Source organism: Scyliorhinus torazame, chromosome 6 (assembly GCF_047496885.1).
Source record: "Scyliorhinus torazame isolate Kashiwa2021f chromosome 6, sScyTor2.1, whole genome shotgun sequence".
Taxonomy (NCBI): Eukaryota; Metazoa; Chordata; class Chondrichthyes; order Carcharhiniformes; family Scyliorhinidae; genus Scyliorhinus; species Scyliorhinus torazame.
The window spans coordinates 101,425,846-101,438,273 of NC_092712.1; the positions used below are offsets into that span (position 1 = coordinate 101,425,846).

General features: G+C 45.7%; 1 protein-coding gene across 1 annotated transcript in view; it reads right to left on the bottom strand.

Annotated features, from left to right (window-relative positions):
• mrc1a (mannose receptor, C type 1a) overlaps positions 1-12,428 on the bottom strand; it is a 245,320-nt gene that overhangs the window by 108,483 nt on the left and 124,409 nt on the right. The window contains exons 14-15 of the mRNA XM_072508574.1: positions 12,241-12,325; positions 1,613-1,757 (exon numbers count right to left, since the gene is read on the bottom strand). Coding sequence (XP_072364675.1) covers positions 1,613-1,757; positions 12,241-12,325 — 230 coding nt within the window. The remainder of the gene's footprint in view (positions 1-1,612; positions 1,758-12,240; positions 12,326-12,428) is intronic.

The window sequence follows — 12,428 nt, forward strand, 5'->3', positions numbered from 1 at the left end:
CTGTGGCCTAACTCCGTATGCCAACCTTTGGCCCGTATCCCTTAATACCTTTACTTAACCAAAATCTCTGATTTAAAATGAATAAATAATCTAGCATCAGCTGCCAATTGTGGAAGAGAGTTCCAGCCTCTACACCGTTTGTGGATAGAAGTGCTTTTTAACATTACTCTTGAATTGTTTGGCCCTGGTTTTAGACTAATAATAATAATAATCGCTTATTGTCACAAGTAGGCTTCAATGAAGTTACTGTGAAAAGCCCCTAGCCGCCACATTCCGGCGCCTGTTCGGGGAGGCTGGTACGGGAATTGAATCCGCGCTGCTGGCCTTGTTCTGCATTACAAACCACTGCTTAGCCCACTGTGCTAAACCAGCCCCTGTGCCCCCTAGTTCTAGAATCTCCAACCAGTGGAAACAATTTATCTTTATCTACCCTGTCTTTTCCTGTTATTATCTTGAAAACTTTGATCAGATTTTCCCTTAACCGTCTAAATTCTAGAGAAAAAAGGCCTAATTTGTATAATCTCTCCTCATAACTTACCCCTGAAGTCTTGGTAAGCTGTTTTTGTGATGCTATTTGAGGGATAAATTTGACAAGGACACTGGGGATTACTCATCTGCTCTGTTTTTTTAATAGTTCCATGGGATCTTTTATATTCACCCGAGCAGGCAAATGGGGCCTTCATTTCACATTTCATCAGAAGGAGAGCATCTCCAGACGCACGGCAAATCCTCAATATTGCATTGGAGTGTCAGTCTTTATTTTGTGCTTAAGCACATAGAGTGTGATTTGAACACAGAATCTTATGATTCAGGGGCAAGCGTTCTCCTGGGCCACAAGTGACACATGTTTTATCTAAAGTAGTAGACATCGATACACAGTATGTGTCATGATATTCAACATGATAACCTGTTGTTGTTTATCGTTCCAGATGTCGTCTGACTGGACAACTGTTCAAGTTTTTTTTTTTCTTCTTCTTCTCTCGTTCGCATTTATGTTATGTTATGGTACAACTTGGTTCATGTGACGCACCCGACATCGCCCCATGTACATAGTTCCGTCATATGCACATGCTGCACACGACACACACACACTCTTAGATGCACTCACGACACGATCATATTTATTACCACGTAGGCACATATCTTTGTAAAAAGGGGGGATGTCATGATATTCAAACACACACATCATGATGGACACACCAACAGGCAAATCAGAGTACACAACACCACAACCAATCACAGACAAGAACACCAACCACATAAAAAGCACGAGCACGACACCTGGTGGTCAGTAGGTCTGGGGAGAAGGGAACAAGAAAGAGCTGTTAAAACATCACAAGCAGGGAACCCCCACGTGCAGAGTGCAAAGACCAAACTGTAAATAGTAAGTTTAAATAAAATAGCGTTGTACCATATACAACCGTGTTGGCTCATCTGTGTGTCAGAACACCCAACACCACAGTATGATTCAGGCTTCAGCATTCAGCAACTCCTTGATGAATCGCATTTGCAACACCAGGCGTTTCTAATCGAGTTTCAAACACAATTCGTTCAAGTTTCAAATATAATTCAATGTGACATGAGAAAAGCTGAGAAAACATTTTATCCTTGCCTTTTTTAATTTTACAAATCCAATTGTGTGTCGTTTCACAGTGGATGTCATTCCACCGCATTTCAGAATCAGTTCCTGATTCAGCACAGTTCTCTATCCCGCGATACTGGTTGGGTTCTCCAGGATTCCAGTTCAGAAAACCTACCTGTAATAATGACATAAATAGCTGCTCTTTTAATTCCTAATTATTTGATGCAGTTGGAAACAAAGTTTTGTCCATATCTTGTTGAAACAACACTGGTCCAGAAGTGATTTCAGATCAAAATAACCCTTTGTGTGTCACAATCGTCAAGAACTGTTTTGAATCTGGATCCTCCTTAATTTGAAGATGCGCTTTACTTAAGATCAATTTTACTGAAATGTTGGCCTCCAGCCACCCAGTAAATACGTCATCATTCAAGGGCAGAGGGTACTACTCTGCACACAATACAGGATTAATAGTGACTTTAAAATTGTCACAATGCAGTGTGGCCCAATCACTCACGTTAACAGGTTCAAGAACTCTCGTTTTGACCAGCCGTTTTAATTCTGCCTCTACCTTGGGTCTGATTGCGCATGACACTGGCCTAACCTTTAAGTATCTCAAATGACTTTCTTTCTTGATCTTCAGCTTTACTGAGATATCCCTTTGCTTCCCACCTCACCATTGAAGACAATGTCATGTTTCTTCAAGATTTCGGGTAGACCTGATTCAGAATCTGTCATGAGATTTACCTCGGCCCAATTTAATGTGATCTTTTCCAGCCAGGTTCTTCCCATTAATGCTGGATAATTTCCTTTGACTATGTGCAAGAGAAAATCTGCCATCTGTCCATTTAATTGCACTGATACATCAATGCGGCCCCTCAACTGAAACACTTCTCCAGTATAGGTTTTTAACACTATCTTCAAGGGTTTCAGGACAATATGTGAGAGCTTTTCTTGATAAACAGTTTCTGGTACCAATGAGATGGCTACTCCATCGTCACCGACTGACCATCCAGTAATGGAGTGACCCAGTAATGATTTGTTTCACCAGAAATAGCCAGTACCTTTAATCACTGCTCATCTTCGAACTGTGAATCGAGTTTCACCTTGCACCCTTTTTGTACTCCGTGGACGCTTTTTCCTTAATTCAGTTTCCCATTTGAGTTATTCGGCTCTTGCTTTTGCAACTTTTGCCAGAAAGTTGTTTTTTAATCCAACAAGAACATTCAATGTGACCCTTTCTGCCACAATTCCTGTACATGATGTCTTTGGAGCAACCATCTATTTTGCTGAGGGCACACCTATGGCAAGTGTGAGTCTGCGCCTGTGTTCAGGTTTCGGCCGACAACTTGTGATTTCTTGTGCTTGAACTCAACTGTTGAGCTTCTTTAACTGCTAATGGATACAGCAGCTTCCATGGATACAGCAGCTTCCAAACCGTTCTTTAAGGTCAGGTTGCTTTCGGTTAACAACTGCTTAAACTGCAGACTAATCTATTTCTAATGCTATCATTTTAACATATTAGTTAAACCCCAAACACTTCTTCAGTGTTTCCCTCCCTACCTCCTCCTCTAACCAAAAAAAAGACAATCACTGTAAGGATCCCAGCCGAGTAAAGATCAAGGGAGACTCAAGGGCAGGTAGAAGTAGAAAGAAGTTGAACTGTGACATCACAGCCTGCAGGTAAGTGATTGGCTGGTGACTGGTAAGTAGTTGTTCTTTTCTCTGAGGTGTTATCGTGCGGGGCGCAATGGTTGCTGAGTGAGTGCTTGCTGAGAAGGGGAATACATTTTTTTTTAAAACTTACTGTTGGGAGCTTCTAGCTGAATCCGGTCGGAGTGAGGACAGAGTGACTGCTGGGTAAGTAGTAAAGATTTCAATTGTTTCCGTAGGCCCATAACAGTTGATTGCTGTTCCCGTGTGGGGTGCAGTGGTTGCTGGTTAAGTGTTTTATTTTTACCTGCGTTTAAGTTGGGCAGTTTCTAAACCCTAGACACTACACCTGTAGTATCCCCCAACCTTCCACCTCCTTTAACCTCAGGGGTAGAGAGATTAACAGGTAAGCTCTTTTTTATCTAGAGCTGACGGCAGGGAAGGCAGTGCAATGTTCTTCCTGCAGAATGTTTGAGGTGAGGGACATCGTCAATGTCCCTGCTGATTTCACCTGTAGGAAGTGCACCCATCTCCAGCTCCTCAGAAACCACGTTAGGGAACTGGAGCTGGATCTGGATGAACTTCGGATCATTCGGGAGGCAGAGGTGGTCATAGATAGTAGCTTCAGAGATGTAGTTACTCCGAAGAATCAAGGTAGATGGGTGACGGTGAGAGGGGCTGGGAGGAAGCAGTCAGTGCAGGGATCCTCTGTGGTCGTTCCCCTCAGTACAAGTATACCGTTTTGGATACTGTTGAGGGGGACGACCTACCAGGGGTAAGCCTCAGTGAATGGATCTCCAGCACTGAGACCGCCCCTGTGGCTCAGAAGGGAAGGAGGGAGAGCAGGAGAGCAATAGTTATTGGGGACTCGATAGTTAGAGGGACAGATAGACGGTTCTGTGGCAGCGAAAGAGACTCACGGATGGTATGTTGCCTCCCGGTGCCAGGGTCCGTGACGTCTCGGACCGTGTTTTCAGAATCCTTAAGCGGGAGGGGGAACAGTCACAAGTCGCGGTACACATCGGTACCAACGACATAGGTAAGAGAAGGGACGGTGATTTGAAACAGGAATTTAGGGAGCTAGGGTGGAAACTGAGAGCCAGGACAAACCATGTTGTCATCTCTGGTTTGTTGCCGGTGCCAAGTGCAAGTGAGGTGAGGAACCAGGAGAGAGTGCAGATAAACACGTGGCTGCAGGGATGGTGTAGGAGGGAGGGTTTCAGGTATGTGGATAATTGGAGCACATTCTGGGGAAGGTGGGACCTGTACAGACAGGACGGTTTGCACCTGAACCAGAGGGACACCAATATCCTGGGAGGGAAATTTGCTACGCTCTTCGGGGGAGTTTAAACTAATTTGTCAGGGGGATGGGAAAACGAGCTGTAGTCCAGAAGCCAGTGTCGAGAGTAGTGAGGTCCTGAGGAGGGTATCAAGGTCGCAGGAGTGTACTGGCAGACAGAAAGGTGGGTTGAAGTGTGTCTACTTCAATACAAGGAGCATCCGGAATAAGGTAGGTGAACTTGGAGCGTGGATTGGTACTTGGGACTACAATGTTGTGGCCATTACGGAGACATGGTTAGAACAGGGACAGGAATGGTTGTTGGAAGTTCCGGGGTATAGATGTTTCAGTAAGAGTAGGGAAGGTGGTAAAAGAGGTGGAGGAGTAGCACTGTTAATCAATGATAGTTTAACGGCTGCAGAAAGGCAGTTCGAAGGGGATCTGCCTACTGAGGTAATATGGGCCGAAGTTAGAAATAGGAAAGGAGCGGTCACATAGTTAGGAATTTTCTATAGGCCCCCAAATAGTAATAGAGATGTGGAGGAAGAAATTGCAAAACAGATTATGGATAGGTGTGGAGGTCACAGGGTAGTTGTCATGGGTGACCTTAACTTTCCAAATATTGATTGGAACCGCTATAGGTCAAACAGTTCGGATGGGGCAGTTTTTGTACAGTGTGTGCAGGAGGGTTTCCTGACACAATATGTGGATAGGCCGGCAAGAGGGGGGGCCACATTGGATTTGGTACTGGGTAATGAACCGTTCCAAGTGTTAGATTTGTTTGTGGGAGAGCACTTTGGAAATAGTGACCACAATTCGGTGTCTTTTACTATTGCACTGGAGAGGGATAGGGCCATACGGCAGGGCAAGGTTTATAATTGGGGGAGGGGTAATTGTGATGCGATTAGGCAAGAATTAGGGAGCATAAGATGGGAACAGAAACTGTCAGGGAAAGGCAAAAATGAAAAGTGGAGCTTGTTCAAGGAACAAATACTGCGTGTCCTTGATAGGCTTGTCCCTGTCAGGCAGGGAGGAAATGGCCATATGAGGGAACCATGGTTCACAAAAGAGGTTGAATGTCTTGTCAAGAGGAAAAAGGATGAGAAAACAAGGTTCAGTAGGGTCGCTTGAGGGTTACAAGGTAGCAAGGAATGAGCTGAAAAAAGGGCTTAGGAGAGCTAATAGAGGGCATGAGAAGTCCTTGGCGGGTCAGATCAAGGAAAACCCCAAGGCTTTTTACTCTTATGTGAGTACATGACCCTGGTGAGACCACATTTGGAGTAGTGTGTGCAGTTCTGGTCACCTCATTATAGGAAGGATGTGGAAGCATTGGAAAGGGTGGAAAGGAGATTTACCAGGATGCTGCCTGGTTTGCAGAATAGGTCTTATGAGGAAAGGTTGAGCGAGCTAGGGTTTTTCTCTTTGGAGCGGAGGAGGGTGAGAGGCGACTTAATAGAGGTTTATAAGATAATGAGGGGGATAGATAGCATGGACATTCAGAGACTATTTCCTCGGGGGGATGTAGCTGTTACAAGGGGGCATAACTATAAGATTCAGGATGGGAGATATAGGAGGGATGTCCGAGGTAGGTTCTTTACTCAGAGAGTGGTTAGGGTGTGGAATGGACTGCCTGCTGTGATAGTGGAGTTGGACACTTTAGGAACCTTCAAGCGGTTATTGGATAGGCACATGGAGCACACCGGAATGACAGGGAGTGGGATAGCTTGATCTTGGTGTCATCAATGTGCGGCACAACATCGAGGGACGAAGGGCCTGTTCTGTGCTGTACTGTTCTATGTTCTATGTTCTATAACCCCAAATTTGCAGTGCCCAGCCAGTCTTTTCACGGTAGCTAAAACTGTGCAATCGATTCATCTTCTTCTTGGGTGTGCTTATAAAACCTAAAGCTTTCTGTGATGACTAAGGCTCTTGGTGAATAGTGGCCCTGCAATATTTCCACTATTTAATTGTAATTTATTTAATTGTAATGACGCGGAAAGCGTCATAGATCGCAATTATGTAAATGTGGTCACACCCAAGGTGCAGGCAGAGAAATGGGTGACCACCAGAAAGGGCAGGCAGTCAGTGCAGGAATCCCCTGTGGTTGTCCCCCTCTCGAACAGATATACCCCTTTGGATACTGTCGGGGGGGATAGCCTATCAGGGGAAAACAGCAGCAGCCAGAGCAGTGGCACCACGGCTGGCTCTGATGTTCAGAAGTGAGGGTCAAAGCGCAGAAGAGTAATAGTAATAGGGGACTCTATAGTCAGGGGCACAGATAGGCGCTTCTGTGGACGTGAAAGAGACTCCAGGATGGTATGTTGCCTCCCTGGTGCCAGGGTCCAGGATGTCTCCGAACGGGTAGAGGGAATCCTGAAGGGGGAGGACAAACAGGCAGAGGTCGTTGTACATATTGGTACTAACGACATAGGCAGGAAGGGACATGAGGTCCTGCAGCAGGAGTTCAGGGAGCTAGGCAGAAAGTTAAAAGACAGGACCTCGAGGGTTGTAATCTCGGGATTACTCCCTGTGCCACGTGCCAGTGAGGCTAGAAATAGGAAGATAGAGCAGACAAACACATGGCTAAACAGCTGGTGTAGGAGGGAGGGTTTCCGTTATCTGGACCACTGGGAGCTCTTCCGGGGCAGGTGTGACCTGTATAAGATGGACGGATTGCATCTAAACCGGAGAGGCATAAATATCCTGGCCGCGAGGTTTGCTAGTGTCACACGGGAGGGTTTAAACTAGTATGGCAGGGGGGTGGGCACGGGAGCAATAGGTCAGAAGGTGAGAGCATTGAGGGAGAACTAGGGAATAGGGACAGTGTGGCTCTGAGGCAGAGCAGACGGGGAGAAGTTGCTGAACACAGCGGGTCTGGTGGCCTGAAGTGCATATGTTTTAATGCAAGGAGCATTACGGGTATGGCAGATAAACTTCGAGCTTGGATTACTACTTGGAACTATGATGTTGTTGCCATTACAGAGACCTGGTTGAGGGAAGGGCAGGATTGGCAGCTAAACGTTCCAGGATTTGGATGTTTCAGGCGGGATAGAGGGGGATGTAAAAGGGGAGGCGGAGTTGCGCTACTTGTTCGGGAGAATATCACAGCTATACTGCGAGAGGACACCTCAGAGGGCAGTGAGGCTATATGGGTAGAGATCAGGAATAAGAAGGGTGCAGTCACAATGTTGGGGGTATACTACAGGCCTCCCAACAGCCAGCGGGAGATAGAGGAGCAGATAGGTAGACAGATTTTGGAAAAGAGTAAAAACAACAGGGTTGTGGTGATGGGAGACTTCAACTTCCCCAATATTGACTGGGACTCACTTAGTGCCAGGGGCTTAGACGGGGCGGAGTTTGTAAGGAGCATCCAGGAGGGCTTCTTAAAACAATATGTAAACAGTCCAACTAGGGAAGGGGCGGTACTGGACCTGGTATTGGGGAATGAGCCCAGCCAGGTGGTAGATGTTTCAGTAGGGGAACATTTTGGTAACAGTGACCACAATTCAGTAAGTTTTAAAGTACTGGTGGACAAGGATAAGAGTGGTCCGAGGATGAATGTGCTAAATTGGGGGAAGGCTAATTATAACAATATTAGGCGGGAACTGAAGAACATAGATTGGGGGCGGATGTTTGAGGGCAAATCAACATCTGACATGTGGGAGGCTTTCAAGTGTCAGTTGAAAGGAATACAGGACAGGCATGTTCCTGTGAGGAAGAAAGATAAATACGGCAATTTTCGGGAACCTTGGATGACGAGTGATATTGTAGGCCTCGTCAAAAAGAAAAAGGAGGCATTTGTCAGGGCTAAAAGGCTGGGAACAGACGAAGCCTGTGTGGCATATAAGGAAAGTAGGAAGGAACTTAAGCAAGGAGTCAGGAGGGCTAGAAGGGGTCATGAAAAGTCATTGGCAAATAGGGTTAAGGAAAATCCCAAGGCTTTTTACACGTACATAAAAAGCAAGAGGGTAGCCAGGGAAAGGGTTGGCCCACTGAAGGATAGGCAAGGGAATCTATGTGTGGAGCCAGAGGAAATGGGCGAGGTACTAAATGAATACTTTGCATCAGTATTCACCAAAGAGAAGGAATTGGTAGATGTTGAGTCTGGAGAAGGGGGTGTAGATAGCCTGGGTCACATTGTGATCCAAAAAGACGAGGTGTTGGGTGTCTTAAAAAATATTAAGGTAGATAAGTCCCCAGGGCCTGATGGGATCTACCCCAGAATACTGAAGGAGGCTGGAGAGGAAATTGCTGAGGCCTTGACAGAAATCTTTGGATCCTCGCTGTCTTCAGGGGATGTCCCGGAGGACTGGAGAATAGCCAATGTTGTTCCTCTGTTTAAGAAGGGTAGCAAGGATAATCCCGGGAACTACAGGCCGGTGAGCCTTACTTCAGTGGTAGGGAAATTACTGGAGAGAATTCTTCGAGACAGGATCTACTCCCATTTGGAAGCAAATGGACGTATTAGTGAGAGGCAGCACGGTTTTGTGAAGGGGAGGTCGTGTCTCACTAACTTGATAGAGTTTTTCGAGGAGGTCACTAAGATGATTGATGCAGGTAGGGCAGTAGATGTTGTCTATATGGACTTCAGTAAGGCCTTTGACAAGGTCCCTCATGGTAGACTAGTACAAAAGGTGAAGTCACACGGGATCAGGGGTGAGCTGGCAAGGTGGATACAGAACTGGCTAGGCCATAGAAGGCAGAGGGTAGCAATGGAGGGATGCTTTTCTAATTGGAGGGCTGTGACCAGTGGTGTTCCACAGGGATCAGTGCTGGGACCTTTGCTCTTTGTAGTATATATAAATGATTTGGAGGAAAATGTAACTGGTCTGATTAGTAAGTTTGCAGACGACACAAAGGTTGGTGGAATTGCGGATAGCGATGAGGACTGTCTGAGGATACAGCAGGATTTAGATTGTCTGGAGACTTGGGCGGAGAGATGGCAGATGGAGTTTAATCCGGACAAATGTGAGGTAATGCATTTTGGAAGGGCTAATGCAGGTAGGGAATATACAGTGAATGGTAGAACCCTCAAGAGTATTGAAAGTCAAAGAGATCTAGGAGTACAGGTCCACAGGTCATTGAAAGGGGCAACACAGGTGGAGAAGGTAGTCAAGAACGCATACGGCATGCTTGCCTTCATTGGCCGGTGCATTGAGTATAAGAATTGGCAAGTCATGTTGCAGCTGTATAGAACCTTAGTTAGGCCACACTTGGAGTATAGTGTTCAATTCTGGTCGCCACACTACCAGAAGGATGTGGAGGCTTTAGAGAGGGTGCAGAAGAGATTTACCAGAATGTTGCCTGGTATGGAGGGCATAAGCTATGAGGAGCGATTGAATAAACTCGGTTTGTTCTCACTGGAACGAAGGAGGTTGAGGGGCGACCTGATAGAGGTATACAAAATTATGAGGGGCATAGACAGAGTGGATAGTCAGAGGCTTTTCCCCAGGGTAGAGGGGTCAATTACTAGGGGGCATAGGTTTAAGGTGAGAGGGGCAAGGTTTAGAGTAGATGTACGAGGCAATTTTTTTACGCAGAGGGTAGTGGGTGCCTGGAACTCACTACCGGAGGAGGTAGTGGAAGCAGGGACGATAGGGACATTTAAGGGGCATCTTGACAAATATATGAATAGGATGGGAATAGAAGGATACGGACCCAGGAAGTGTAGAAGATAGTAGTTTAGTCGGGCAGTATGGTCGGCACGGGCTTGGAGGGCCGAAGGGCCTGTTCCTGTGCTGTACATTTCTTTGTTCTTTGTTCTTTGTTTGTTCTTTACGTGCCTGGCTCCTCTGGCTGTACCAGACACCTCAAGAAATATCCCCCCCCCCACCCCCTCCCCCCGCCACCTGTCGACTTTATACCCAGGAGAGTTGGGACTTTTATATTTGCTGATATTTTGTTCGTTTGAACAAAAGTCACATTTCTCTGCATATGAGCTCCATCGCTCTGTATTCTCATCAAAAAGTCCCACGTCGCCAAAGACTCTCGCCATTTATCACTACAGAAGGACCAGCATCTGCACAATGTGCCACAAACTTTTAGCACTCCCTTACTTCCTTTCTCCCCAAAATAAGGTAAACCTGAGCTCAGCCCGTTTTCCTTTCATGTTTTACAACACTCCCAGCTGTGAATTGTTGTTGTAGGGTATTTGCTACTCACAGTGCACCCAACACTTTTATGGGTCATTTCAGGCAGAGAATGTGGTGAGCTTCTTTACAGAGTTGTTTCTTTGATTCCCTCAATGAGTTTTCAGTTCCTCCGGTGGGCTGCAACCAAACAATGGCTCCTCCATTGGCAGCGTTCGCATAGCGACGATTTTAATTCTTTATTTTTCTTTACAGGTGCCTACAAATGCTGTTCAACTTTTATTAGGTGCCTACAAATGCTGTTTGCCTGCCTTATCGCCAGTTTTTATATGGTGGTTTTAAAATTATGTCTGCAGGCCAAAGAGCTTTATTCAGGAGATGTTAACACTACAGGCTGCAAAGTTATACTGCCTATTTTATGCAAACGACTGTGATCAGTCTCTTACAATGCCTCTGTTCCAATGCAAGGCTGCTAGTGAGGAAACACATGATTAGAAAAACAAGGATCACCATCCAATTATGAATGGCGGTCAGGATCTCAAAACTGGAGGGGCCATAGCAAACCTTCTATCAGAAGGAGATGAAGCCTAAACTTGCTAATTAATATTGGCCACAGCAACCTATCCAAAATTGTAGAGGGGGAATCCCATAACAGGGTGTCCTGTGGCCATGGCTGAGGCCAGGTGGGCAGGTAGGACTGAAAGCCTGCCTGGAATACTGGCCTCCCCAGTCTGTCATTGGGATGCCACCTCCAGGCAGCTGGTCTAGTTCCCTGTGCCTTGGAACTCTCAAGGCTAACTGGAAAAATTCCAGATAGCCTCTGACACTAGGCTTCAATAGACGCTGAAGCCAATTGGCTACTTTCCTATAGGAAAATGGTCCAGGGGTGGGATGGTCCTAACAAATTGGCAGATTGACCAGTGGTGTAAGTTTTCCCGTGCACTTACCTCTGCACTTGTCCCTACCAGGGTTGAAAATCTTGTGGGCCAGTTTCTCTGTAACTGTGGATGATTAGTAACAAAGTGGCAAATGTGCACTATTTGGAGGTCACATTTTCTGACGAGAAATGGATAGAAAGGTTTTCAGCCGGCATTGAGTGATTCACTGCAATGAGCTTTCCCCCTCCACTTGAGATGGAGCTCGCAGCTATGTTGCAATGACATGGCTAGCAACTCAATACCCCCAATGCCTGAAAGTTGGACGGGTCAGAAGCACAACCAGTGGCTGGGTAGGCATCCCAATACACTGCGCTTATGTCACTGCAGCAGGACATGAGGAAACCTGGGCACTACATGTTTAGTATTGGTGGAAAGTCAACTGATGCTTACCCCCAGCTGTTAGCTTGTTGTGCAAAAGCATCTTTAGACTTTAGAATATTCGATAACACTTGTGTATATTTTGCATAAACATCGAGACAAAATATTTGTCACTAACTATATCCTTAACGGTCTTTGTTAAGCATCTAAAAATGGAAATATAGCACATTCCAAAATATTAAATTACTGAGTAAAAACTGGAATACCAACAATTGAATGGACATTCTTATGTGACTTTAGAATGGGGACACATTTGCCTCAAAAAAACAAATATAAGTTATTTCCAATCATACGTGCTTACTGAGTAGAAGACAAAATACTTACTGGACTGCCATCGCTCCAGACAAATCCACTATTTGGTCCTGGTTTATGTAACCCAATCCACACAGGGGAAAAAACCATTAGTGATCTGTATGTGATAAAAAAAGAGATTGTGTAGTGGGGTTGATTTGAACTTTGGCTGCCGAATGAAATGAAATGAAAATGAAAATCGCTTATTGTCACAAGTAGGC